The following is a 25,243-nucleotide window of genomic DNA, read 5'->3' as shown; positions in this document are numbered from 1 at the left end:
GAGAGAATTGATCCTAATTTTGATCTCAAAGGAATAATCGCGGTTTGCCGACCGAGAGAAAGAGGAGCGGGAGGGGAGAGAGATATCGAATCTGCGAATTTCGTCGGGAGACCCCTCCGGCCAGGAAGCTCGGATCGGTGCGCCGTAATGCAACGCGATTTAGCATTTCCCGGCGCGATTCGAGCGCACGGCAGCTTGGCAACTGGCGTCCCGACAATCAAATCGAGCCCGGTAAATGCCGATTTAAAGAGATTGTCAGGTACACAGAATGACCGACCCCGTTACGCGAGCTCTTGAAAAAAAGAAAGAAAAGAAAAAATCGCGGAGCATCTTGTCTAGTTTCAGCCGCTCGAGGCGGCGCGCCGGATCAGCAGTTCCTACTTATTCCACCACGAGGGTTGGACTTTCGAGCGACGATCGAACTTTCAAATTGGCGCGTTTCGAATTCCACAGGCACGACGGACGGACGTCGGAGCGGGTTTCGGAGCAGCTGTAAATCATCGGGCCGCGGACACGGCCGAGAAAACGACCTTGCGGGATCCGCCACGGAATTACGTTAGCCGCGCGCACGGTAATTAATGGAAATTAAACTATCGGCGATAAAATAATGGAATCGCGCGACAGCCTGGCACGACTCGCCGGCTTCAGAGAAAGAAGGAAGAGGAAAGGCAGAGAGGGAGAGGGAAAAAAGCAGGAGGCAAAGGACGCGGCAGAGAGCGGCGAAAGAGAGTCGGGTCGCCGTCGCCGTCATCGTCGAGGAGAAAGAAGAGAGACGCTCGCTCGCTTCGAGCAAAAGTGAGAAACTGGTAGCGTGTTTGCGAGCTCGGGCGCGACCGAAAGGAAAGGAGAGGCCACGACGAAGACGACGGTGGACGGAGAGAGAAGGAGAAAGATAAAGATACAGAGAGAGAGAGAGAGAGAGAAAGAGAGAGGGAGAGGGGGGAGGAGGGAAAGAGAGACGGTTGAAGCGAGAAAGAGACGGACGAAGCGTCAAGGAGAGGGGACGAAACAGCGAAAGAGAGAGAGAAGGACGGAGCGTGTTCGTTTGATCTCGCCGCCGCACGCGATCCCACACACGCGTGCTCCTCGTCCCTCCGATGTGGATTCGCATGAATGCACTAACACATCACGCGATTTAAAACCTCTGCCTCCCCCCGCCGCTGCTGTGCTCCCCTCGAGATCCGACGTTCCCCCCTTCAGCCACCGCCAATCGACTCCGGACGCCAGCGCGGCGCTCCCGCACCTCTCTCTCTCTCTCTCTCTTTCTCTCTTCGCGCGCCGCCGCGGACACGCGTAATAAACACCGTGCAAAGCAACTCGGCGCTGAGTCGCCTATAATTTCTCACGGAAAATTATATGTTAATGCGCCCTTAATGGCGTCGTTCGTTAACGGGATCGCCGCACCGGTCGGAGGGGACACGGAGAGAGAATACCGCGACTCGGTCGAGCGAGATACACTCCCCCCGTCCTCCGCCCCTTCGACTCGACCGCGGGGTAAATCCCGATCGACAAGTGGTCGGGACTTTACGTGAAAAGCCTGCGGGGCAATCTCCTTGGACGTTGAGAGAGAGAGAGAGAGCGAGCGCGCAAAAATCCCGAGACGAAGTCGTGAAAGGGGTTGAAACGAAAATCACGGAGGGCTCGTCTCCAAACTGGAATTCGAAACGGCGCTTTACGCTCGGAAAGCGTCTAAGCTTTCGACGAGAAACGCCGGCGGATTATCGTCGGGAGTCTCTCTCTCTCTCTCTCTCTCTCTCTCTCTCTCTCTCTCTCTCTCTCCGCACGTTTTACGAGCTTTCTTTTACGCCGGCTGAAAGATGCATAGTCCGCGCGCGTTTCGGCGCTGATCGGTTTCGACGGGCGCGAGGTAGACGGCGCGGAAACTTCCCGCCGCGCCGCTGAGACTCAGCGTCGAATCGTCCTTTACGCGGGATTAAGCGCCACCAGATTTGCCTCTTACCGGCGTTAAAAGATTCAGCGAGCCGGCTAAGGAGGCAATAGCTTCCGCCGTCCCTTCCGGTACACCGCTGAAAAATTTACATGCCGCGCGCTCCGCTTTTGTCCTCGAGACGCGAGATTCGCCGTAACCGCCTCCTAAAGCCGAGGTCCTTACCGCGGGATAAACCGAGCCGAAGGATCTGCGTCTGCTCCCGATTTTCCAAAACTTCCCCCGACGATTGGCCCGACGTTTGCGTCGCAAAGACCGACTTCTTCTAATCCCGTGCGCAACGGAAGCCTCGAGAGACAACTCCGCAAAGTTGCGCGAGGCAGCTGTAAGTCGTGTGGATCTGAATCCTTTGAAGGAAATGCAGCGCGAGAGCATCGATTACAGCCGTTCCGATCGAGTTGTGCAAACTTCCTTTCGAACCGCCACTTTCGTCGTCGATTCGCTTACAAGAGTCCGCAGTGATTTCGACAACAGCGCGAGGGAGAAAGGAATGCTTTCGTCTCGAAAGTCGGAGGTTCCGCACGTTTCCTGCGTGCGACGTGTTTCCTCGGCCTTCGGAAGAGATCCGAGACAATTTGTCGGGGAGTATCCCAAGGAGGAATGCCGAAAGTATTCTACTTAGCGCCGCGGGACGCTGTGTACTTCATTGTGCGCGATCCTCGCCGGGGCGCCCCGGGGACTGCGTCGGCAGTCTCTCTCTCTCTCTCTCTCTCTCTCTCTCTCTCTCTCTCTCTCTCTCTCTCTCTCTCGCTCTCGCTCGCTCGGCCGAGAGCGAGGGCACTCGAGCGAGAGAGCGCACTTCGAATTCACCGGACGATTAGCGTCGGCCCGGTCGGCCGTCGTTGGCTTTGTCGTGCGCGAGCTTAAGCGATACGTACGCGAATCAAAGCCGCCGGTGGAGCGGTGCCACCGATGCGACGCACCGACGAGAGTCGGAGAAGTGGCGAGAGACAAACCGAGAAGGGGCGAGAAAGAGAGGCCGCCGCCGCGGCGGGGCGGGAGGAGCACCGGCCGGAGACGGACAAACAGCAAAGAGCGAGGAGGAGGATATCACGCGCGCGAGTCGCCCGCTCAACAATGCAGGCAATTATCGCACGCGAGCGGCAGTAGATGAAGGATCAAACGTGGATCACTCCACGGCGACGCAGTTTGTGCCTCCTCGCCCCGACGTCGGTTGATGCGCCCCCGAGGGGAGCGGCCAGCGTTTCCGGCTCGCGTCGCCGGCAGCGATCGCGAGATTTCGTTTCTTGAGACTTTTGGCCTCGAGCTTGTTTCTCTCTCTTTCTCTCTCTAGAAGAGGAAGAAGAAGAAGAAGAAATAGAAGGCCAACCGACGGTTACTTTCGAGCGATGAGGATTATTCTCAAATAGTAAATATCCTTCTCGAAATGTGATGACGCGTGAACCTCGGAAGATCCACCGCGCCAGGTTGTCGCAAATTCACAATTACTCCAAGTTGAAGAAATATATCGCGATTAATTGTCTGATTAATCTACGCACTCTGTGATTGTATGTGTGTTTCTTTTTTTATGGTGAATGAATATTTGTCCTAATCTAATCCTGCAATGTAATCGCGCAATTTTCTTTTTAATCTAGGACCTAGTATAAAAAAAAAAAAAAAAAACAGCAACGTCTCACGCGCGCGCACTTTAATGGAAAGGAAATTTCAGGATGCAGCAAGTGGTTGTCGGAAACTCGACGACTCAACAAACGACTGTGATCCGCTCGGCGAGTGAAATTTTCAGCGCGTCGCGAGCCAGTCGATTTCTTTTCGATCCGGAGCTGGAAGCGCAAAGGCTCCATTTATTCAGCGTACGACGGGCGGGCAGAGAGGGGAGGAATGTTCCTCTGGACGATCATTCGGTAACTTTGAGAGGAACGGCCGGAACTCCAACGCGTCGTAACGCGACGCGGTGGACGATGGACGACGAGCCGGTCCAGTTACGGTAAGTCGCGGCTAAGGAGAGACGCCGACGAATAGCGTTGGAGATACACGCACGGTACACACACATCTCGCGCGCGTGAGTGGGTTGGGGGATAGACGGCGGTATCGCTCGCCCGAGAGAGAGAGAGAGAGAGAGAGAGAGGGGGAGAGGGGAACCCGAGAGAGAAAGACGCGACACTTTAAAGGGAGTTCCTCCTCTCTCCTCCCGCCGGCGGTGCGATTTCAGTGAAAAAATATTGCCTATAGACGGTCTCTCTCCGTGCGCGTACGAGGAAGAAGACGAAGAAGAAGAAGAAAACGACGACGACGACGACGGCGACACTGAGTATATATACGACGTAAGCCACTTTCTTTGGCGGGCGCGTTGCGGCAAACAAGAAACCGACTCGAGAAAAGTGGAGAAAGAGTGGGCGACCGCGGGCAAAAAGAGAATGGGAGAGAGAAAAGGGGGGAGGAGGGAGAGCGCGGGGCGAGCAGGCGGGGAGCGAGGGAGACAGAGGGAAAGGTTAGGGAGACACGAGCTTTGTGATGTCAAAGAGCATCGTTTTAGCGGTTCTCGCTGGGAGAGTCTTTGATATCGAAATGGGAGGACGCGATGACTCCCCCCTCCCCCGCCGCTGTCCCTCCTCAGTCGCCAATGTCGGCCCCTTTAGTCCCCCGGCACGAGAGCACGTGGTATCAAACGCGATGGCACGACCACGAAGAACGGAGCGCACCCCTGAGCCAGCTACTTTGTCGACGCTTCGCGGCGTGTCGTGCTCCGTTGGGGGATTCCCAAACCGTGCCGCCGTGCGTGCCGCTCTCTCCTCTCCTCTCGTCGCGTCGGCCTTCCGCGCTCGCAAAGGTGGCCGCCGCCACGCGTCTGCTGCGTTCGCGTGATCGACCACACGATCCCCGACCCCGACCCGAACCCGACGGGTTATCTCTCAAGCTGCGAAATCAAAGGAACGGAAGTGCAAGGAGACGCGCAAAGCGGAAGGTGCAGGTCAGCGTTCAACCCCCGCGTCCGAGAACCATCCCCTCGCTCCTGCCCTCCGCTCGAAGAGAGAGAGAGAGAGAGAGAGAGAGAGAGAGAGCGCTCGATACCGAGGTGCGAAAAATAATCCGCCGATCAATTAACCCCATCACCACCCTTACGGTGTCAGCGATGACAGCCTCGGCATCAGCAACTTTTTATCAGGATCACGGCAGAGCTCCAGCAAGAATCTCGACACATCCACTTCTGCGACTCTGGTCACTCGAGCATCCTCTCTCGCCCGTCGGCGACGAGCGACACGCCGACAGTCAAACGCGCTGCCGAGTGCCTCAGTCATACACACACACACACACACACACACACACAGAGAGAGAGAGAGAGAGAGAGAGATTCGTATTTCCGCGGACCGATACGTTCGCCGCGGGGTGCGTCCCGTTTCAGATGTTAATAGGTGTTAATAGCCGACGCAGCTACGCGCAGAGAGCGCAGCCTGTGCCTTCGGCGGCGAGGGTGCCGCTTGCGCGAGCTCAGCTCGGTGAAGCGGACAGACGCGCCGGCTGGTGTTGGTTGGTATGGTGGGCCGGAGGAGACCGACGTCGGCGGCGGTGGCGACGGCGGCAGCGGCGACGGCGGCGGCGGCGGCGGCGGCGTCGGGACGAGGGCGGAGGTGGGGAGCAGCCGAGAGTGGGGCAGAGAGTGGAGCTCGGAAGCGGCCGCTTTGATGTAGACACGCTCTGCGACTCCTTCACGCCAATAAACTAACGGTTAGGTTAAGCCGTCTCTTTAAACCGTAATATCATTATCCTTGCCTTGTACTCTCGACGTGGCGCGGCGCGGCGCGGCGCGGCGCGGCGCGCGGTGCCGACGTCGATGTCGTCGGCGGCGCTTTATCGCTTTGCGCTGGCGACGCCGACGCTTCTCCTCGTGCGCATCGCGGCTCAAATGTCAACGGATTCGCTCCCGGAAATGCGCGCGCCGTTCGATTCGCGGCGGTGTGAATCAGGTGCGTTCTTCTTGCCCGAACCAGGCCGCACTTCTTACCGCGCGAGCGGAGCGAGCACGCTCTCGCCTGCTGATGAATGTAATACAGTGTAATATGACAAGACGAGTGTACCGGGTGGGCCTTCGAAAATCGCGCGCGCGCCTTGTCTCCGGGAATTTTGGCCGAAACGCCTGAAACGGGGGTTTGTAATGCCAAGGAAGTTTCGAAGACGCTTCTTCACATCGTTGATAAAATGTTTAGTAGGTATCTCCTTCGCGTGAGCGCTTTAAACGTCGGAATACAGGATAACCGCGCGCGTTGCGGCGAATCAGGCTGAAACAAATATCTGCGATTCAGACGAATCTGGGAGAGTAACGCGACACTCCAACACTCAATGTTACTCGAACACCCTCGGCATTCGATTCATAGCGATTAACTGGGCGACTTTTCCGAAATTTTACCCCGCAATGTACCACGCAATGTCGTAGAACAATGTGATGCAATAAAATTTCATAAATCACCACATAAGCCAGCGTCTCGAAGGGGTAACGAGCAAGGTTCATCCCGCCGCGGCACTAATTCACAGCTAAAGCGAACGCAAGAGAAAGACAGAAAGAGAGAAAGAGGGATGAAATCGACAGGTCGCGCTCGCCGAGCGGCGGCGCGCGGTTAAAAGCGAGCGGCGCGTAATTAGACAGCGATTTCTCGCAGCGATCGACCGGCAGAGATCCAGGCACGATCGTTCGCTCGTCGTCTCATTTTCGACAAGCCGTCGTCTGATTCCTAGCGCGCGCGAGTCCGACGTCAACGTGACCGCGCGCGAGGGAGGCGGCCATTAGACACTTCAAAGAGTTCTACCTGCGTAATGATGTCGTTAATCCCGCGTATAAAGAAACGCTTGGGACGACGCTTGCGAGGCGTCTAATGGATATTGCATCCTGACTCGAGCGCGCGGGCCCCCGCGCTTTTCCTTCCGCCTTTTCCTCTCCCGCGCGCGCGCGCGCGAAAGAGAGAGAGAGAGAGAGAGAGAGCGTTTGTTGCTGTTCGGCATCGTGTTTGGCGTTCCGCCGGAGAAGGTCCCGCAGGTGCACGACGTTGCCCCGATCGACGCGCGTCCCGCGGCGGATCAATTTTATCCCTAACCTGTCGTCGTCGTCGTCGTCGTCGTCGTCGTCATCGCCGCCGAGGATCTCACACCGTGACGTGGAGCCGCGTCGTCGTGTTATGAGACATGCGTCGCGTATTAAGCAACACGCGGCTCATAATAATTCCGCGAGGGCGCCTCGCGTCTCGCCTCGTCGGGAGTCAAACGTCAAACGACCCGGGCGGAAAGTTCGACGTGGCTCGCCGCTCGCGCAAGGCGAGTTTTAACCCTTGAAGGCTACCGCGGCGCTCAAGTCGCTCGCCGCGTGCGAATTTTCTCTCGTTCTCGTTAAACGTTAAATAATTCGCTGCGAACACAATTGATGTTCTCTCTCTCTCTCTCTCTCTCTCTCTCTCTTTCTCTCTACCTTTCGTTCCCGATGTTCAGCGATAATAAAAAACATAAAATTGCGCGCGACTGTTTCGCTTTATCATTTCAAGTGAAAAAACATGTGCCGCACGGGTGAGATTTCACCCGTGACAGCGTCAACGTGACCTTCTTTCACGGCAGCTCTTGAGGCTCACCTGAGTTTCGTCAAACACGCGTCTCGCGGCAATTTTTAAACGCGCCTCGCGATCGGGATAAACTCCCGAGTGACACCTGATTGCTACCACAATTTCGCATCGCCATCTTTTATTTTCCGTCACGTTTCCAGATTTATCTGTGCACCGTGTGACTGTATGTTTGTACGATGATAAATAAATACACGATTTAATATTAAATAATATCACAGGATATTAAATAAGTATCATACGATAATAAATAAGTATTATATATTCCTTCTAACCTAATCTAAAACCTAAAACCTTTGGGGTGTAAACAACACCCCGTGTGATTTATTTGCGCAAAGAAAGAGAAGAGAAAACTGACAAACAAAATATACGCTCCGGGACTGATTCGGGAAAGTGATATTTCAGCGACACGTGTGACGTGTTGTTTAATTAAGGCCATTCATTTGAGATATCCTCGGTAAAAAAAACTCACGGCAACCAGGCGCGAGTGGTTTTACTCCGCGATTGTTCCGTTTCGGCGGCGGCAAAATATCGAACAGTCTGCTCTGAAAAGTCTGGCCTGGCAGGGTACGTGTTGGCACAGACGTTGCAATTAAGATCCCCGGTCAAGTAATCCTCGTTGTACACGCGAGTCTGGTTCATCGAGGCCCTTCTTTCTTTTCTCTTGCTAGTCGGAGCCTCAGACCGTCGCCGCCGCCGCCGCTGCGGAGCAACGGGGGGAGGGGAGGAGGGAGGAGGCCTCCAAGTGACTCTTGGAAACTCGTTATTTTTCTTCTTGCTTCTTGGCCTCTCCTCGGCAACGCGTGACTAAAAGCGACACCCGGTATGTGGAGCACGGGTAGGAGAGCATCGACGGCGCGGGCAAGGAGCGCCGAAGAAAAAGCACCGCGACCAGTCGAAACGAAAGCACCGACCGCAGAAAACCGTGGAAACACCGCTCGGGGCTCGAGAAAACGCACCGTTGCGCCCGACGGTGTGCGCTTACGCGCGCGTGTGCGTGCGTGCGTGTGTACGTGCGTCTCGCGTGCGCGATGCGAAAGCGTGCGCGCGCGCGCGCGCGTGCACGGCCCGGCGGGGGAGGGAGAGGGGGTGGGGGCTGTATCTCCGAGCGTGGCAAAATATCGTTCCTGACGATAACGCGAGAAACGTCGATGTGGATCACCTGACTTTGGCGACTTGAACTCTGCGCTTGTAAACAATGCGCAATGCGGAGTCGCGGGGTCTCGAGCGGCTATTTTTCCGCGGGGGGGGGGGAGGGGCGGACGGCGAGACTCGCAACAATACGTCGCGACGTGAATATAAGAGAAAAAAGCATGAAAGAAGCGAGAGGCGAGTTTGTTTGAAACGTTCGCGCTTAGCTCGTGCTTCTCAAATTCGTGGGAAGAGAGCTTCGTGGAAGAGAAGAAGCGGCGACGGCCGAAAGCGAAACGAGCTCTCTCCCGGCTCCGCTTCCGACACGTAATGCTTTTCAGCTCACGTAAACTTTCAAGCTGACCTGCCCGAAATTACGTCACACTCAATTCGGGACGAGGATAATCTCCGAAAAGAGAAAGCAGAGGCAAACGCCGCTATCCGCTATTCCGAGAGACGAGTATTCTTCGGAGCTTGTCTCCCGTCCGCACGCTCGTTATTTAGTCGGTTGTCGTTAAAGAAACGCGCCAGGTCGCGAGGGACAGGTTAGAAATTGCGGAGAAGCAGCAGGAGAAGGAGGAGGAGGAGGAGGAGGTCGAAAGAAGAAAGAAGGAAGGAGATAAGTACGCAAGGAAGGAAGGAAGGAAGGAAGGAACGAGAGACCGATTGAAAGCAAGAGAGCAATGACTCACTTTGTATATCCGTCGGTGCTTGTGTTTACTGACGCCGGGACGACCGATGCCGCTGGTGCCGTTGGTCCATGCTCCTTCCAAAGTGTCAATTCTAGCGACCGCGACGACGGCGCGAGCTGCAATGCGAACACATCGCGATTTTTCTTCTTATTCTTTTTCTTTATCTCTCGCTCTCTCTCGCTCTTTCTCTCACAACCCCACACTACACACACACACACACACACACATACAGGCTCTTTCTCTCGTCACTCGCACTCCGCCGATATTTACCTACGTGTGTATACGTATCTCCGTCTCCCTCGCTCGGCACAGCGACGATCTCCACCGTGAGCTGGTCGGCACTTCTTCTCAACACGACGCGCGCGCACACACAAACACGCACACACACAGCCGATGCACACACCGACGCGCGATACCGCACCGCACCAACCGTCGGGGGGCACACGCACGCATTCACAGACACACGGGCGCGATGATTCGCGGCACGCACGCTCTCGCGACGCGACGACGTCGTCGTCGTCGTCGTCGTCGTCGTTGTCGTCGTCGTCGTCGTCGTCGTTGTCGTCGTCGTCGTCGTCGTCGTCGTCGTGTTACGAGGGGAAAGACAACAAGACGCAGCGCACCTTCGCTGCTGGACACGCGACACGCTGGGACGGAAATCGCGGAAACGCGACGTAACTCTGCGGCGCGTACACAGACACGGCGCGACGGCGCGACAGCGCGGCTGAGCTTCGGCGCGGCTGCTCGCGGCGGTTTCGCAGGCACTTCTTGGTCGCCATCGGCCGCTCTCTCGAGGCGCGAGTCGCGGCCCGAGCGCGCTCTCGCGGCGCTCGCCTCAAGCCGGCCGCTTGAAAGAGCGGCCAATCAGCGCGCCGCGCGGCCTCTACCCTTGCCGCGCGACACTACCGTAATTATCCGGCCCGGCGCCCGGCCCGGCCGGCGGCCGATTATCGCCGCGCGGCGAAACGAACGAGTCGCCATTTTATTTTCAAATTAATCCCGCGAGCGATCGCGCGCGGGTTTTCTCGCTCTTCTTTTTCGGACACGTGTCCGATCGCGCTTTGCTCGGATTAAAGTCCGTGCTTTCCGTTGAAGCTCGTCGAATGTTGCTCGGCTTGGCCTTGTGGCCAAGCTCGCGATAACGGACTGTCGACGTCTCTCGATCATTAGGAAAGTCGTTTGTGGAGTTTCCCGGAGGAATGTAATAATTAGTGCGGCGAGTCACCGCGCTGAGATTGAGGAGCGCTTTATGCGCAGATTTTCTCACACGATTGCACGCCTCCACTCGCCTTTAATTCCTACTATTCTTCCCTCTTCCTCCTTTCACTCGATCCTCTCGTGTTGCAACGAAGATTCGCGAGTGACGAGCTTCTCTGCTCTCTGAAACGGAGAAACGTGAGCAGGCGAGTCGGCGAGGGTAAAGGATTAATTGTACCGCTTCGGCAAAATCGTAATTTAGTGCAGAGCTTTCCGCGGTACTTGCACAAAATGGCAACTTTCGCTTTGATACTTCAAACGGGACTCTGGCGGTCGCTCCGTCGGCGGATGAGACGCCCGACAGTGACGAAGGAAAGCGATGAATTGCAGGTTTGTTCCCGGATCCACGAGATTCACTTTTCTCGATGTGTCAATTATCAGTTGTAAGAAGCGGAGGTTCATCGTGACGGTCGTCTCTTATCGCCGCGAGTAACTCGGAGCACCGCCGCCGAGCAACGGCCTTAAGATATCGCCGCTGCCTGCGACTCCCCCACCATCTGATGTTTGCTAAAATTGCAGCTCGAAGCATCGTTGTGATCAGTCCGTTCGTAATTCAGGTCCGAGCAGCGCGTGTTTCCACGAGCTTGCGATCCGCTCGCGCGTTTCTCGCCTTCGGACTGTGCCGCGTACTGGAAGGGACAAAAGGACGAGGGAAAGCAGCGTGTCGAATTTCGCAGCGTTAGAAAGCAAGATCCACGACCTGCTTTTTCGTGTCTGTGCCATTTCGGCCTACTTTCCGCAAATTGCCCGGCGAGGATCGCAATCGATCTTCGCCCGGAAAGGACACGTGTCCCGTGCATACGTTCATCTTCGTCAACGATCAACAATCTCGTCGCCATGGTATGTGCGAATCGAAATGACTCTTCTCCACCTCGCAACGTCGCGATCTGTCGTTTCGCGGCAAAAATGCGACTTTCTACGAATCCTGAAAGAGGCTTAAAAAAATAATCCCTTTTCTTACGAGGGATACGCGGAAAGGTACGGACCCGTTCTCTCGTCTCCAGATTATTTTTCTCTTTCTTTCTTTTTTCTTTTTTTTTTCGAAGAAAGAGGAAGGATAGCATCCTCTTGTCTTGACATTCCGACCGCCGAACTGTATTTCCGTTATTCCACGAGAAGAACACGCGAGAGAGAAACGATCCAAACTTCTTCCCTTGGCATCGATCGATCGCTATTCATTAATGTCTTTTCTTTCGCGGAGGAAACGTGAGAGGAACGATTCCGTCTCCTCGTCTCGAGGCAAATCGCTGGACTGCACTCCATCGTTTATTTTTTTCTGTGCGAAGAGAAGTTGTGGGAAAAGCGATCGCCCATTTTGCCGATCTTGAGACCGGTCGCTGGAGCGTGTCTCGTTGCTGAGGAACCCTTGCGAAACGATTGTCATTGTGACAACAAGGTCCCAAGACGGATATAGATTATCGAACTTGCCGTATCAGCAATAACACGCACCGACGCTTTAACATCCTGTTTCGTCTATCTAGCTCTCTCCGATAAGCTCTTTTTCAATAGGTGGCTCTTTTATAAGCTGATAAGCGGCTCCATATCCGTTATTCGCTTTCGGGCGGACACGATAGACGGACACGCGAAAAATAAGAAGGAGGAAGAAATCGCATTGTGCCGCGAGATAATCAGCAGAGAAACCAACCGTCCAACGTTCGCGAGCGACGTTGTGCAAGCGAGCGCTCTTCGATCCGTTCGAAAGACCGAGACTGGCGATATACGCGGCTAATTGAAGGCAATTGAGCGTCGGGAATGCGCCCGTGCGAACGAATCCTCTCCGTGTGCACTCCTTGGCTCGAGTCCACTTTCACGTCTCGCGCTCGAGCGCGGTTTTCCGAAAATGGACGAAATGGACGTATTTGCTAATACGCTTGCATCGCGGCAAGTACGTTTCCTTTTCTTCGCTTTGCGCGCGCGCGCGCGCGCGCGCGCGATGCAGCGCGCTTCTCGCTCTCGGTGCGCAGGACGGTGGAAAAGTGGCGATAACTCATATGTAATACCGTCTCTCCTTTTACCTCCTCTTGCAACTCCTGCTGTGCCTCCAATCCGTGACTGCGGAACGGAATGAAGGAAACGGGTCTCGGGTTGCATTTCATTCCGCCGCCGCGCCGCTCTCGCAGCCGCTCTCGGCTCTCGTGTATCTTTTTGGGCTTTCTTGCACGTTACGCAAACTTCATTATGTAAAGTTACATGCAACATGATCGGTAAGACGGCAATAACAAGTGTCGTAATAATAATAAAATGAATGATCAGGCGAGATCAACGAACGTGTCGCGTTGGTCTGATCCAAAAAAAAAAAAGTCTCTTCTCGCGGGCGTTGAACGCGAAGAACGCGCGCGTTTCGGCTGGAAACTCGCTGGAATCGGAGACTCGCGATCAAGGTGACATTAGCGGGCAAAGAGGACTCAGCGAAATTCTCTGCCAGGTGTTTAAAAGTCGAATTCTTCGCAACGCGCGCACTCTCGAGCGGTAGTTTCTCGCACTCGCGGCCGACGATGGGGAAATCATGATGATGAATGTTACCAACACCCCGGCCGGCGAAACTGAATTCACCCAAAAAAATGTATTCTATTTGTAAAGTGATTCTTAATCTCCTCCCATAATCTCATATTCTAAGCGAAGCCTTTCGCAGAAAAAGAATCTCTCTTTCCGTAAAGCGATTAAAGTGTAGCATTGATCTAGAATTTATTAGATATTATTCCAATTGTTTTCCTCTTGTATCAATTAATTCCCCTCTTACACGAGGAGGAATATGTTGATTTGAATGTCGGCTTCTTTCGTTCAGTCACGCTCCACCTCCAGACGAAAAAATTCATCATATGCTCTCACGGGTGAGAATATTTGAAACGCTTTTTACGAAAGATATGTGTGTCGCTGTAACATGCAACGGAGATTATTTACCCGTAATATTGGTCAAATACACTTTATAATCTATCGCAAGAAATTGAATAATATATTCTTCCTTTTAACCATGTTTCATACAATTGGTTACGATGAATATCTTAGTAGCTGTGATGTCCATAACAAAATTGATTGGAAATTTGTTTGTTACGGTGATCTTATTTCATTCGTGTCTACTTATTGTAGAACTGGAGTCAAAAGTACATCTATATATTGTATATACATATATTACTCTTCGCTGTACATTATAATAATTTTTTCAAATTAACTAGTATAACCAGCAAGAATAAGTAAGAACAGTAAGAAAAACAGTAAGAATAAATAATAATCCTCTTAAAAAGAGATTAAATATGACTAAATAATCTGCATAAGAGATTTACATTAAAATCGATAAAATTTGCATCGTACATATAACGTATAATTCCTCCAACATTAAGAATATTATGTGTTTGTAATATTCTCCTCTTAATCTTAAAGGAATCTTCTTGAGGCCAGATATAAGAATAAAATCCTCTAAAATTCAGATGATTCCGCTTGTTCTGAAATTACTTTTCTCTTCTCGGGTGAATTATCCGAGGCGCCAAGGGGGGACCAGCGCGAGATCCGGCCTGAGAAGGGAGAAGGGAGAAAAAGGCAGCGGATGCTTATCGAACGTCAAACGAACGTATCGGATATCTCTTGGCCGAAGGACCCGGGCCCCATTGGGTCCCATTGGTCAATTTACACGTACATCGTCCAGCCGGCCGTTACCGGCCGCGGCGAAAAGTATCGTTGCGAAATATGAAAGGGGGAAGTGTTTGCTGCACCGCGTCGAAGCTTTTCGATCTTCCCGAGCGAGTGAAACGCACGCAGTGTGGAGAGAAACGCAAAACGCAAAAGTTCCACACGCGATCAGATTATACTGCGCGCGGTCAAAAGAGCGGTCGAAGAGCGAGAGAGAGAGAGAGAGAGAGAGAGAGAGAGAGGGAGCGAGCGGGCGGGTAATACAATACTTGCGCCGGATACTTTCGTAAAGAAAACAGCGCGAGCGCGAAAAAGAACCTAAAAAACTGTTATGCAAACATGGTAATGAAAATTGCAGCGGCGAACGCCTTTCCACGCGAGAGCCGCAAACTCGGCTCTCGGCTGAGCGAGAGATCGTTATCTCTCGACGGTATAACACGCGATCGTCTATGCGAGGTAATTACCGGGATATCGCATATGAGTGAGAATAACAAAGAATAAAAACAGGAAGGAGACCGTTCTGAGCGTCATCGGTATTATCGAGGTCGGGAAGAAGATCGGACGGGCGACTCGAGGAGAAGAGAAAAACAAAGAAAAAAAGGAACGGTCGCATTAGGGGCCGCATTATTATTCAAGGGGTTACGCGCGTCCGGCTTGGACTTGGCAGTCGGCAGTTATGTGTTTACTCCTAATCGTGATGTGCAGTCTAACTCGCTGATAGGACCACCCGGTGCCCGTCGTTAATGCTATTGGTAACGTAGCACGCAGGTTTACTACCGATACCGAAGGCTCTTGCGTAACAGGCCCACCTGCTAATTTCAGAACAGATATTACGCGTTACTCGCTAACTCGTACGTGCTACACTCGACGACACGATGACTCTCAATATAACGTTGCGACAGCCGACTAACCGTGAACGTAACGCGCCGTACTGGGTCGTTTCTGCTTCTTCTGCTCTCTCTCTCTCTCTCTCTCTCTCTCTCTCTCTCTCTCTCTCTCTCTCTCTCTCTCGCTTTCCTCCTTTCTTCCGAATCGAAAAAAAAAATCGAAATTCCGAATGTCGCTTATTAATATATTCCGTCTCTTGAATACACGTATTATTGCGAATATGTCCACAGAGTGTGTTCGGGTTTCTTTCGGGAACGAAGAAGATTGCGAGGATCAATCGGATCAAAGTGAGCAGAAAAGTCAAGTGCTTTTTCGCAAAAGTCGCGATGGTTATTAAGTTGAGTTAATGACGGAAAATCGGACCATATCGGGCTCCCACACAATAGCCGTCACGTAATTGCAGATTAGGTCATTCTGAAAGAAATGTCCTTTACCATTCTGCAGATAAGTACGCAAATTTCCAAGTGATCGAGTTAATTGAAAGAGCCTAGTCTAGAGCCGTAGTCACTTTCAATCGTGACTATTGCGATTTTTGCAAAATTGACTTTTCCTCCCCGTTTGATCCGATTAATCCGCACAATTTTTCGCTTCCAAAAGATCCCGGACACCTCGTATACTTGTATATATAATTCATACGCGGAAGTTAATATCGCCGTTTTATGCTCCATAAAGTTCGCATCAACAACAACAGTAGCAGATACACAATTTATCGCAAACTGATCGATGGAGAAAACTTGTGAGAAAACCGGGAGTATATTAAGTCGAAGTGAAAATAGCTTCATTAATGTCGCTGAGGCGGTGAAATATATATATATATATATAAATATAATATATATATATATATATATATATATAATATATATATATTATATATATATATATTATATATATATATATATATATATTATATATAAATATAATATATATATATTATATATATATATATAACAATACATATACAATATATATAAATGCTCCAAAGAGCATCGAGAGCCTTGGCTGAACGGAATTGATCGGGTGCCTTTTAACTCTGTCAGGCAGACGCGTGTTTACGACGTAGAAATTAACGAGTGCAGAAATATCTCAAACCAGGCGTGTAATAGGTGCATAACATATCGACGTCGCTGCGGGAAAACGTCACAGGAATGTTTTCCTTCAGCTATGAGTCTCATCGTCTATATTAAATCACAAAGGTTAGCTTTCAGGACCTCTTAACCTTTATCGTCGGCATTCAATCAGCGGATTGACGTGCGCACGCTCGGAAAGAGAATGAAAGTATACATTGTAGTCCCGTTTGCAAATACTCCACACGATCTCGCGGAACTCTCTCGAGAGTTTCATCGCGAGACGCAAGTGTGCAGTCCAGCGTCGAACGCGCGCTTCGTCATTGCGATACGTTAATCGTCGAACGCAGCATGGACATTACGGGCGGTACAACGTATGAATGTCCTTCGAGGAGGCAGGAAAGAAAACGGCCTGAGGGAGGCTAGGTCTTATCGCGCGTAAAGAAACTCGTTTTCCTCCACGCTGAATTACCATTTGTAATCGATGTATGTCACAAATTTTAATATGCATTAAGTCATCATTACCATTTCTCATAAGGACAATACACAGCTCGGCGATTTGCATCGGTTTCGTTACGACTCCGTCTCGTTTTCACATAAAGGTGCTAATACACCGATCACCTGTGTGGTCGGTTGCGTTGCAGGAGTCACATCTTACGATGCGCATTTTCCTCGGCCTGCTGAACGTCATAAATTTCATGATGTTCTGGATATGGTCGCTAATCTACCGCAAGCAACCGTCCAGAATACCACCAGCAAAGGAGACCTTGTTCTCGCTGAGCGCCACCACGCTCGCCAGGATGATTCGGCAGCGAGAGGTGAGTCACAAGGAGGGAAGTAGAAAAGAACAAATAATGCATAAACAATTGGCCCAACTAAATTCGCCCGAGGAACAGACGAGAACTCGGTTTCGGGACAACTAGAAAAAAAATTCCCGCAGGGGCTTTTATTTGTCATGGATTGCTGCGCCTCTCTCTCTCTCTCTCTCTCTCTCTCTCGATCATCAATCAAGCTTTAACGCAGATCTCGCTTCTCGTCATCAAGTTTTCGTCTGACCTCATTCGTCGGCCACACGAACGGAGATTCTTCTCTCCGGAGAGGTTCTCTCCTTTTTGCTTTACGACGCGATTTCCGCAAATACGAAAGAGACGGAGAAAGTGTCACCAGTGTGTTTTCGTAAACCCGCAAAAAACAAAATAGATCACGAGCTACCAAGTGGTGTACACGTATACGGAGCGGATAAAGGAGGTAAATCGCGTCCTGAACGCCGTCGTGGACAATCGATTCGGGCCGGCGATAATACAGGCGAAAATTTGCGACGAGCAGCTGGCCGCCGGCAAATTCGACGCGGAAACGTTGGAGAAGGAGAAGCCGCTCTACGGGGTGCCTATCACTATCAAGGAGTGTTGCGCTGTCAAAGGTACTCGGGGCAACCGATATTTTTCTAACAACATCCCGAGACATCCTTTCTTTCTTTCGATCTTTTTATTCTTCTTCTATATTCTTCTTCCATATATTCTTTCTTTTTTTCATTTTCTTTTCTTTTTTCTTTTTTCATCATATCGCAAGACACAAGCACACGCATAACGGTACGATGTTGGTGCGAGGTCGGAGAGGTCATGATGCTTTTGTCGCCTGTCGCGGAACGCATTTGGCATTTGACGAGAGAATTTAGAATCGAGAGAGTCACTCGAAAGTAAATTCTCTCAGCCGATACCGATGCGCTGCTGCAAGGTTCATCGGGAAGAAGCAGCATCGCGATCTCCTCGCCACGCGATTGGACATGCGAAGGTGAACTGATCGCCTTTGAAGCTTTTAGACCGCGTTCTAGAGCTGTTCGTTAAAAAAAGTCACGGAGAAAAAAGAAAAGACAAGCGGTAAATGCGCATCAACAAGTCGCAGTCGTGAATTTTAATATGACTGTTTTACGTTCTCAAGCAATCTCGAATTCAAAACGCCTCCTGATTTCACGTTGCGAAACGAGGAAACGGAAATTCTCACGTGCCGTTTCCAAAAATTTCGTAAAAATTTCGTAAAAATGTAATATTTAGGTGGAAGAATACTTAAAGTTCTCATGACATACTCGACAAATTAAGTCCGACCATATTTCTCAGGTATCTCTGATTGGTATTCTGATCGATTGATGATTAATATTCAATACGACCTGGGAGCGAGCACCCAGGACTGTGTTTCAAAATAAAAAATTTTAAACTATTCTAAGTAAGTTTACAGGATTAACTCATCATCTTTGTAAAACACCAATTAACATACAATATAAGCGAAGTTTAGACGCGTGCAAAGGTGAGGATAAGTATAGCAAGAAATCCCGCAGTAAGAAATCGATCAATTAAAGAAGAGTCAGAAAAGTTCTCCGGAGAAACTCGTTCAGCAAACGCAATAATATAATTGTTATTGTTTCCAGCAAGATGATACAAAAGTACCTTGCGTGATGATACAAAAGTACCTTGCCATTCTTCACCGACGAGCTATAAAAATTTATTCCCATCACACGTGAATATTTCGTCGGAAGCGATTGTTACTGGCGAAAGTAACAATCGTTCGTCAAAATGTGCGCTGCTTTGTTATAAAAGTGGCACCACGGTGCGAATTTTGCGAGCCATGGTCGTCTCATTTTTTCTTTCTGATGCGCAAAATATGAGAGATGCATGTATAAAATATATCGTTTCATATCATATCTTGCATACACTGCAAACCCGAGTGTGTTATTTTGACGCGTATAAGCTGAAGCTTCCTTTATCTTGTCGTCTTAAATCACGTCGTTTAACGCGTTTAAACGCGTCAAGTGACGTATCGAAATGCATCAAATAATGGTCAAGTGATTTCGGATGACAAGAAACACGTGAAGAAAGCTTCAGCTTATACATGTATGCATCACATTTTGCGCATCAGAATGAAAAATTATTCGAAGAACGAACCGACGTCTCGAATGTAAAAATGTCACATAAAATGAACGTAACGTGAGCACTAGTTATATTATAAGTGTTACGTTCTACTTATGTTGTACTTATTGTTATATCTACTTATGTTATTTTTAAAGGAGAAATTAAACAATCTCAACATTAATTATTTACAACATCAATTATGTCGATATTACTTATTATTCATTACTTATTAATATATATTACATATATATTGCGTAATAGTTATATCTTTGCGTTTGCTGAGTCATAAAGTAAGAACGCGAATTTAAAGTACAATATATATATATATATACTTTTTTTTTACAACCTTCTCCTAAATCGCGTTAATCTTTCACGGCAATACGTGCACACGAGAACATTCAGTTTGTACACAAATCGACACAACAGCCTCAACACTTTGCGTCACTAAGTTCTGTTCGCAAATTTGCAAATTTAATTTTTCAACTTAATTTTTCCATATAATTGCCTGTTCAAGTTCTCCTGCTCCGAGGCAGTCTGTATTGCTGTATTTAACGCACCTTTTGTGTTTCCAACTTGACTAATTTGATAAATTACAGCAGTTGGCTTACTCCACGCGTCTAAATGTACAGTCCTTATGCGGAACTTATTCTCTTCCTCGTTTAAGACTTACTCAGCCTTACTCTTGCCCCCCGCCACCTTCCATCGCGTTGATCGAGTAGGCTTTTAGAACGCAGCCCAGGAGCCTCAAGTTTTACCGCTTACGTTTGTCCATGCGCCACAGCCCGAACACACATGATACGCTCCGGAAGGATCGCTTCATGAGCGAAGGTTTCAATATGAACGTCGGGAATATCCCACCATTAAGACACCGATCACGTCTCGCGCAGGTCTTAGCTACACCGGTGGCTCTCTGATCCGCAAAGGGATAAAAGCGACCGCGGACAGCGCCGTCATCGAGCTCCTGTACAACGCCGGCGCGATTCCGCTGTGCGTTACGAATACCCCGGAAATGAGCAGCAACTTCGACACCTGGAATCTGGTGTACGGCGCCACCCTTAATCCTTACGACACCAGGTACTCAGCCGGCGGATCGTCCGGCGGAGAGGTAAGCTGCATTGGGAAACCGTTCGGACAGTTGCCGCAACATTGTTGCAACATTGCGTGTATCTATGTACATAATAAATGATGATAGATTAAATAATAGATAAGTAATAATAAATAATACAATAAATAAAAATATATTTTTTTAATTTATATTATTATTATCATTATTATTATTATTATTATTATGATTATATATTGCGTATATATGTTGCTGCAATGCTGCTACCTATGCTGTATGCTGATTAATTTCGCAGGTACAAGCACACGCGATCGGTCAGCTTTCTTCTCGCATCGTTCCCGTCGTCGTCGTCGTCGTCGTCGTCTCGAATCACGTCGTTTGACACATTTGAGCGTATTATATGATGTGACTTGAAACGACGAGAAACGACGGGAATGCGAAGAATGTTTCTTCAGCCACTCACGGTGGCTGAATTATAATGCAGAGCGAACTCTTCACGGCTAAGTCGCTCGCTTTATATTGTTACATATGATAATGCATTACTGACGTCAAACTTAAAATTAGCACGAATAACATTATTACTATGTTAGTGCCGCTTAACGATCCTGCTTTCAAGAACTGATCACGAGAAGCCTTTGAGCGTCGTGTTTCTTGCCTATGTTTATTACATTTATCGCTAACTCGTTCTTCTGCGCGCTAAATTCCAACCTGCACATATCTATCGCGTTCACCTGCCTTACGGCCTTAAATTCTTGCAGGACTGGACGTTGTGTTCGGATTTTGCAAGATTTTTTAAGTTCGTCTCACAGTGCCACTTTGCTGGCCACGCAATGTCCGAAGGAGAAATCCAGAAGACCTGAAGTGTGAGAATTGGATTCGGCGAATTAAGTAACTGATTGTTTGATTTAAGGGCGCCCTGCTCGGATCCGGTGCCTCCTTGATCGGAATTGGCTCGGACGTTGCCGGCTCTATAAGGATACCGGCGATCTTCAACGGCGTTTTCGGACACAAACCCACGAATGGTGAGAGTGCATCCTTCTTCCTCAAGTCCGTTCGAGAGTGGCTAAATTTCAATACGAAATCTCATCGAGAACCAACAACCGTACAGCTCGCACAGCTGACTTGATGATATTAATCTTTGTGCTAATCGGCGGGGAATTTGGAAAGCTTCTTCGTCAAAGTAAACCGTTATCGGCGTTTGTTGTCGTTTTTTATTCCAGAAGCAACGGTTACTCTCGTCGTCGAGCTCTTAAGACCATTTTTTTACGATTCGCTGTGACATAACGATGACGCACGTTATATCGGTTATGACGATCCCAAGCGTTTAATTATGCCAATGTTAACTGATATTATTATTGCTAAGGTCACTATGTCAAGTTGATTCCAGAAGAGAGCCGCAACGACCGTTCGCTGCAAGTGATACGTGATACTTGCCCGATCGATCGCATTATCCTTGTTTCGCGTTGCAGGAATAATCTCGACCAGAGGTCACATCCCAGAGTGCAAGGATGAGACCTTCCAGAGATATTTGACGTTCGGCCCGATGACCAGATACGCCGAAGACCTCAGTCTGCTCATGAGAGTACTGGCATCAGACTGCGATCGTGACTTGCGTCTGACCGTGCCGGTCGATTTGAAGCAGCTGAAGGTTTATTATCTGCAAAATGTGGACAACTCGTTCGGCATATTGCCGGTGTCGCCGGAGATCCAGCAGTGCGTCTTCAAGGCCGCGCACCACTTCGAACAGCTCGGCCTCCACACGGAGAAGGTAACACCCGCGGGTCGCCCCCGTCTGATCCCGTACAGCACGAAAGTTGCGGCAACATTATGGCAATGTTGCTGCAACATTGCAATATCGTTGCAACGTTGCAGCAATGTTGCTGCAACTTTTTCTACGGGATGTGTCCTGGACAGGAGACTCCCAGAAGACGCCTAACTTGAGGCTCGTCCCACGTGGGCTACTCTGGCCTGGGTTTAGATTTTTTGATATCAGATCTTCTTTACCTGGACCATACGACTGGACTTCGCGAAGTTGCATTCGCAAGCTCGACTCAGCTGAAAAACTTACTAATCTAATTTCCAAGTTGAATCGTGCAATACACGTGGCTTTAAGCTTGTCGCTGACATGAAACATTCAGATCTGAGTGTAGAATTAGAATACCCGCGACGGATTGCATTTGTGACTGCGCGGCTGAAAATGTTATTCTTATCAGGGCTAATCTCAAAGTTTGTATTATATTAATAATCATTACTCGGAACTTGTCTCGCGTGAGACCTGAATTCAGAGCCAGTCTTGGCGTTTTTGCTTGGGTCGTATAACACACGCAACGTTACGCTTGCGGTCGTGCCTCAGTAGAAAAATTTACTTTTTACTTAATTCCGAGGTCGGTGCTCATAGTCGGCGTTGATGACTCAGCCTGCCTTACGTCGTCCAAATTTACGGACCCAAATTTAGAAACTGGTCTAAAGTTTTCAGTTGAGTCGCATACACCCATTCATGACTATTACATGATGAAGATTCTACGCTGAGAGATTCCACGCGTCTAATTTTAAATTCAATTGTGTTCTGCTTGAAACTATAAAGGTTCCAAGTAACGACTGTGTGTCAACTGGATCCTAAAGCTTGTAAAGGTCGGCCTTATTTATACATCCGGGATCCGGGATCTTTTGGAAACGAAAAATTGTGAAGGCTAATCAGATCAAACTGAGAAGAAAAAAGTCACTTTTGCAAAATAAGTACGCAAATTTTCGAGTTCTCGATTAAAGGAGCCTCTAGATGTGGTCACTTCCGACCATTAATAACTTAACGACTATCGCGATTTTTGCAAAATGGTGCATGACCCTTCCTCTCAGTTCGATCTGACTAATCAGACTAATCTTCACAATTTTTCGTCCCCAAAAAATCCCGGACACCCTGTACACAAGATGCCGATGGGACGTTTGAAAAATATCCGGAGAAACCGAAATCTCACGGAATTTTAGACACGGCCTTGAGGCATACTTTAGAAATCCGCGCGATAGACACAAGTCGTGTCGCCACATCAAGATTAAGACTTCCCATTCAACGACGCAGCTGTTGAACTCGCGTCGCACTTGCGAATGTTGAGCGAGTAATTGTAATGTGATTGATAATTGTAATCGATGTATCGTCGCTGGTGGACGTTTCACGTCTCTCGATGTTTTTCAGTTGCCGATCAATTGGCCAGCCACGATAGCTGAAATGGGGGCAGCGTCGCTGCTGAGTATGAAGGAGCCTCCTCAGATATTGTTGTCCAGCGATCCCAAGGTAAACAACGGTACTTCCACGGGAAAAACGGGAAAGTCCCGCGTTTTTCGTCCTCCTCCGGCACTTTCTCTTCTCTCTCGCCCAGACCCAGTCAGAACCACACAACGTTGACTCAAGGTTGATTCGAAGTCGATGAGGGTTGAATTAAAGTTGATTCATTGGTTCATTGATCATTTCAACGTCAAATCAACGTCGAATCAACGTTATGGTTCTGACTGAGAAGTTAAGCGGCGCTTCCGTGCCGCGACAGAGAGTCGTGAGTAATTGTTCCTTTCATACGGGATCGAAATTTCCGATCGTCGCTTTGCTTCTCGACGCTGATGAACACCGCGACGCGATGTGGCGAGGGAATCTCTCACAACGCGAATGAAAAAAGCAGGTGAGAGTCGGTCCTCTTTCGTCTTCATTTAAGACGTGAGACTGCACAAATCTTGCGGGCGTCTCGTATTAACTCTCAACAACTTTCTTCACGCTTCGCGAGAAACTGCAAGTACAATACAATTTGACCTGATGTTTGACCTCGTCGGCGCATCATCACAGGGCCGCAAGAATCCAGCGATGGAATTGATGAAGTCTTTGTTCTGCCAACCGCAATACACGAAAAGCGCCATCTTCTTCTCCTTCTTGCTGGAGTCGCACTTCCCGTTCGCCAAGTCGAGCTTGTCGTATTACACGAAGCACGCAGAGGTGGTTCGCCGAGAGTTACTGGTCAGTGTCCTAAAAGTACACGCGCGCTGATCGTCGTGGATGCTTTTTATTGAATGAAACACGACAGAGCGTCGTTCCGTCCTCGTCGATTGAGCAACATCGACTGCGTTCAGCTGCGAAAGCAGTTACGTCCTCCTGACACAGCGCGTGTTGCTCGAGTCGCAAGGCGTATTAAAGGTACGCTGACAAGTTGCTAACTATGTAGGATCATTCCATCATTTAGCGAAAAACAAACCTTGCGACAGTTGTGAAACCAGCAGCAACGCAGAAGCTGTTCTTTTCCCGTTGAACGCAGCCGAGGCGATCGAATGGCGCTCGTGTCATCAAGCGGGAAGTACTTTGCATCGTCTCTCTTGCAGAACCTGCTGGGAGACAACGGAGTGTTCATATACCCGACCTTCCGCTGCCCGACCACGTTTCGGAGGCTCATATTGCTTGAATTTATAAATTGCTCGTACGCCACTATCTTCAATGTCTTCGGCTTTCCTGCGCTGCACGTGCCGATGGGACTCAACGACGAAGGGTTGCCAATAGGTGTTCAAGTAGGCATCGCGTTCCGCTCACGCGAGCGACGCTCGACCCTTATTTAGCCAGCCGGCTCGTCGCGTCGAGCGAAGGTCGAGGGAATTAAGAATTCGACACGTTTCAGGTGATAGCCGCGCCCTACCAGGATCGGCTTTGCTTCGCGGTTGCGAAGGAACTGGAGACTGCCTTCGGCGGTTGGACGCCGCCTCCTTTCAGCGGCGCCGATTCGCGTAAACGCGACTGATGTGATCGCGAACGCTTCGAGCTTGCGTCGCGAACGAGAGCGGGGTAATTTTATCTTGAAGAAGAACAACACGAGCAAATACGAGTATCAGCGGAGTGACCAATTTGTTGACGAATTTGTAAACTGTATCAGGGAAAAAGTGTGTGTATATATATATATATATATATATATATTTAATCGTACGTTATCTTTCGTTGTGTTTTGCTGATCGATGGGTGATTTGCTGGTGTGGTGCGACCACCACTCGAATTCTCGATGGCTCATCCGAACGATGAAACCGAAGTGTGACCTAGCGGACACGAATCGACGGTAGCGTTACGTCAACATCAGAACCTCCCACTTAGCGCAAATG

General features: G+C 49.7%; 2 protein-coding genes across 4 annotated transcripts in view; one reads left to right on the top strand and one right to left on the bottom strand.

Annotated features, from left to right (window-relative positions):
* Positions 1-10,125, bottom strand: part of Axn (protein axin) — a 28,345-nt gene extending 18,220 nt beyond the window's left edge. For 2 of the 3 annotated variants that reach the window (XM_011153940.2, XM_011153943.2), the window contains exons 1-2: positions 9,600-10,125; positions 9,330-9,445 (exon numbers count right to left, since the gene is read on the bottom strand). The gene's annotated coding sequence lies outside the window, so the exon portion shown is untranslated. The remainder of the gene's footprint in view (positions 1-9,329; positions 9,446-9,599) is intronic. The other variant, XM_011153941.2, reaches the window with a different exon arrangement.
* Positions 10,126-11,114: 989 nt separating this feature from the next.
* Positions 11,115-25,043, top strand: LOC105190920 (fatty-acid amide hydrolase 2). Its single transcript, XM_011153936.3, has 10 exons — positions 11,115-11,426; positions 16,807-16,980; positions 17,363-17,582; positions 19,953-20,170; positions 21,039-21,150; positions 21,598-21,896; positions 23,316-23,414; positions 23,955-24,122; positions 24,482-24,664; positions 24,772-25,043. The coding sequence occupies exons 1-10, from the start codon at positions 11,424-11,426 to the stop codon at positions 24,889-24,891; spliced, it is 1,596 nt and encodes a 531-aa protein (XP_011152238.1). The 5' UTR covers positions 11,115-11,423; the 3' UTR covers positions 24,892-25,043.
* Positions 25,044-25,243: the final 200 nt, after the last annotated feature.

The sequence above is a fragment of the Harpegnathos saltator genome, unplaced genomic scaffold (assembly GCF_003227715.2).
Source record: "Harpegnathos saltator strain DR-91 unplaced genomic scaffold, Hsal_v8.6 scaffold147, whole genome shotgun sequence".
NCBI lineage: Eukaryota > Metazoa > Arthropoda > Insecta > Hymenoptera > Formicidae > Harpegnathos > Harpegnathos saltator.
This window is presented reverse-complemented; position numbering and strand designations above follow the sequence as displayed.

What these genes read in the sequence shown, in the direction of transcription:
- LOC105190920 (XM_011153936.3), top strand. An exon ending in TCGGCCTCCACACGGAGAAG is followed by an intron (nt 21,897 to 23,315) that starts GTAACACCCGCG and finishes GATGTTTTTCAG; the next exon opens with TTGCCGATCAATTGGCCAGC. An exon ending in TGGTTCGCCGAGAGTTACTG is followed by an intron (nt 24,123 to 24,481) that starts GTCAGTGTCCTA and finishes TCTCTCTTGCAG; the next exon opens with AACCTGCTGGGAGACAACGG.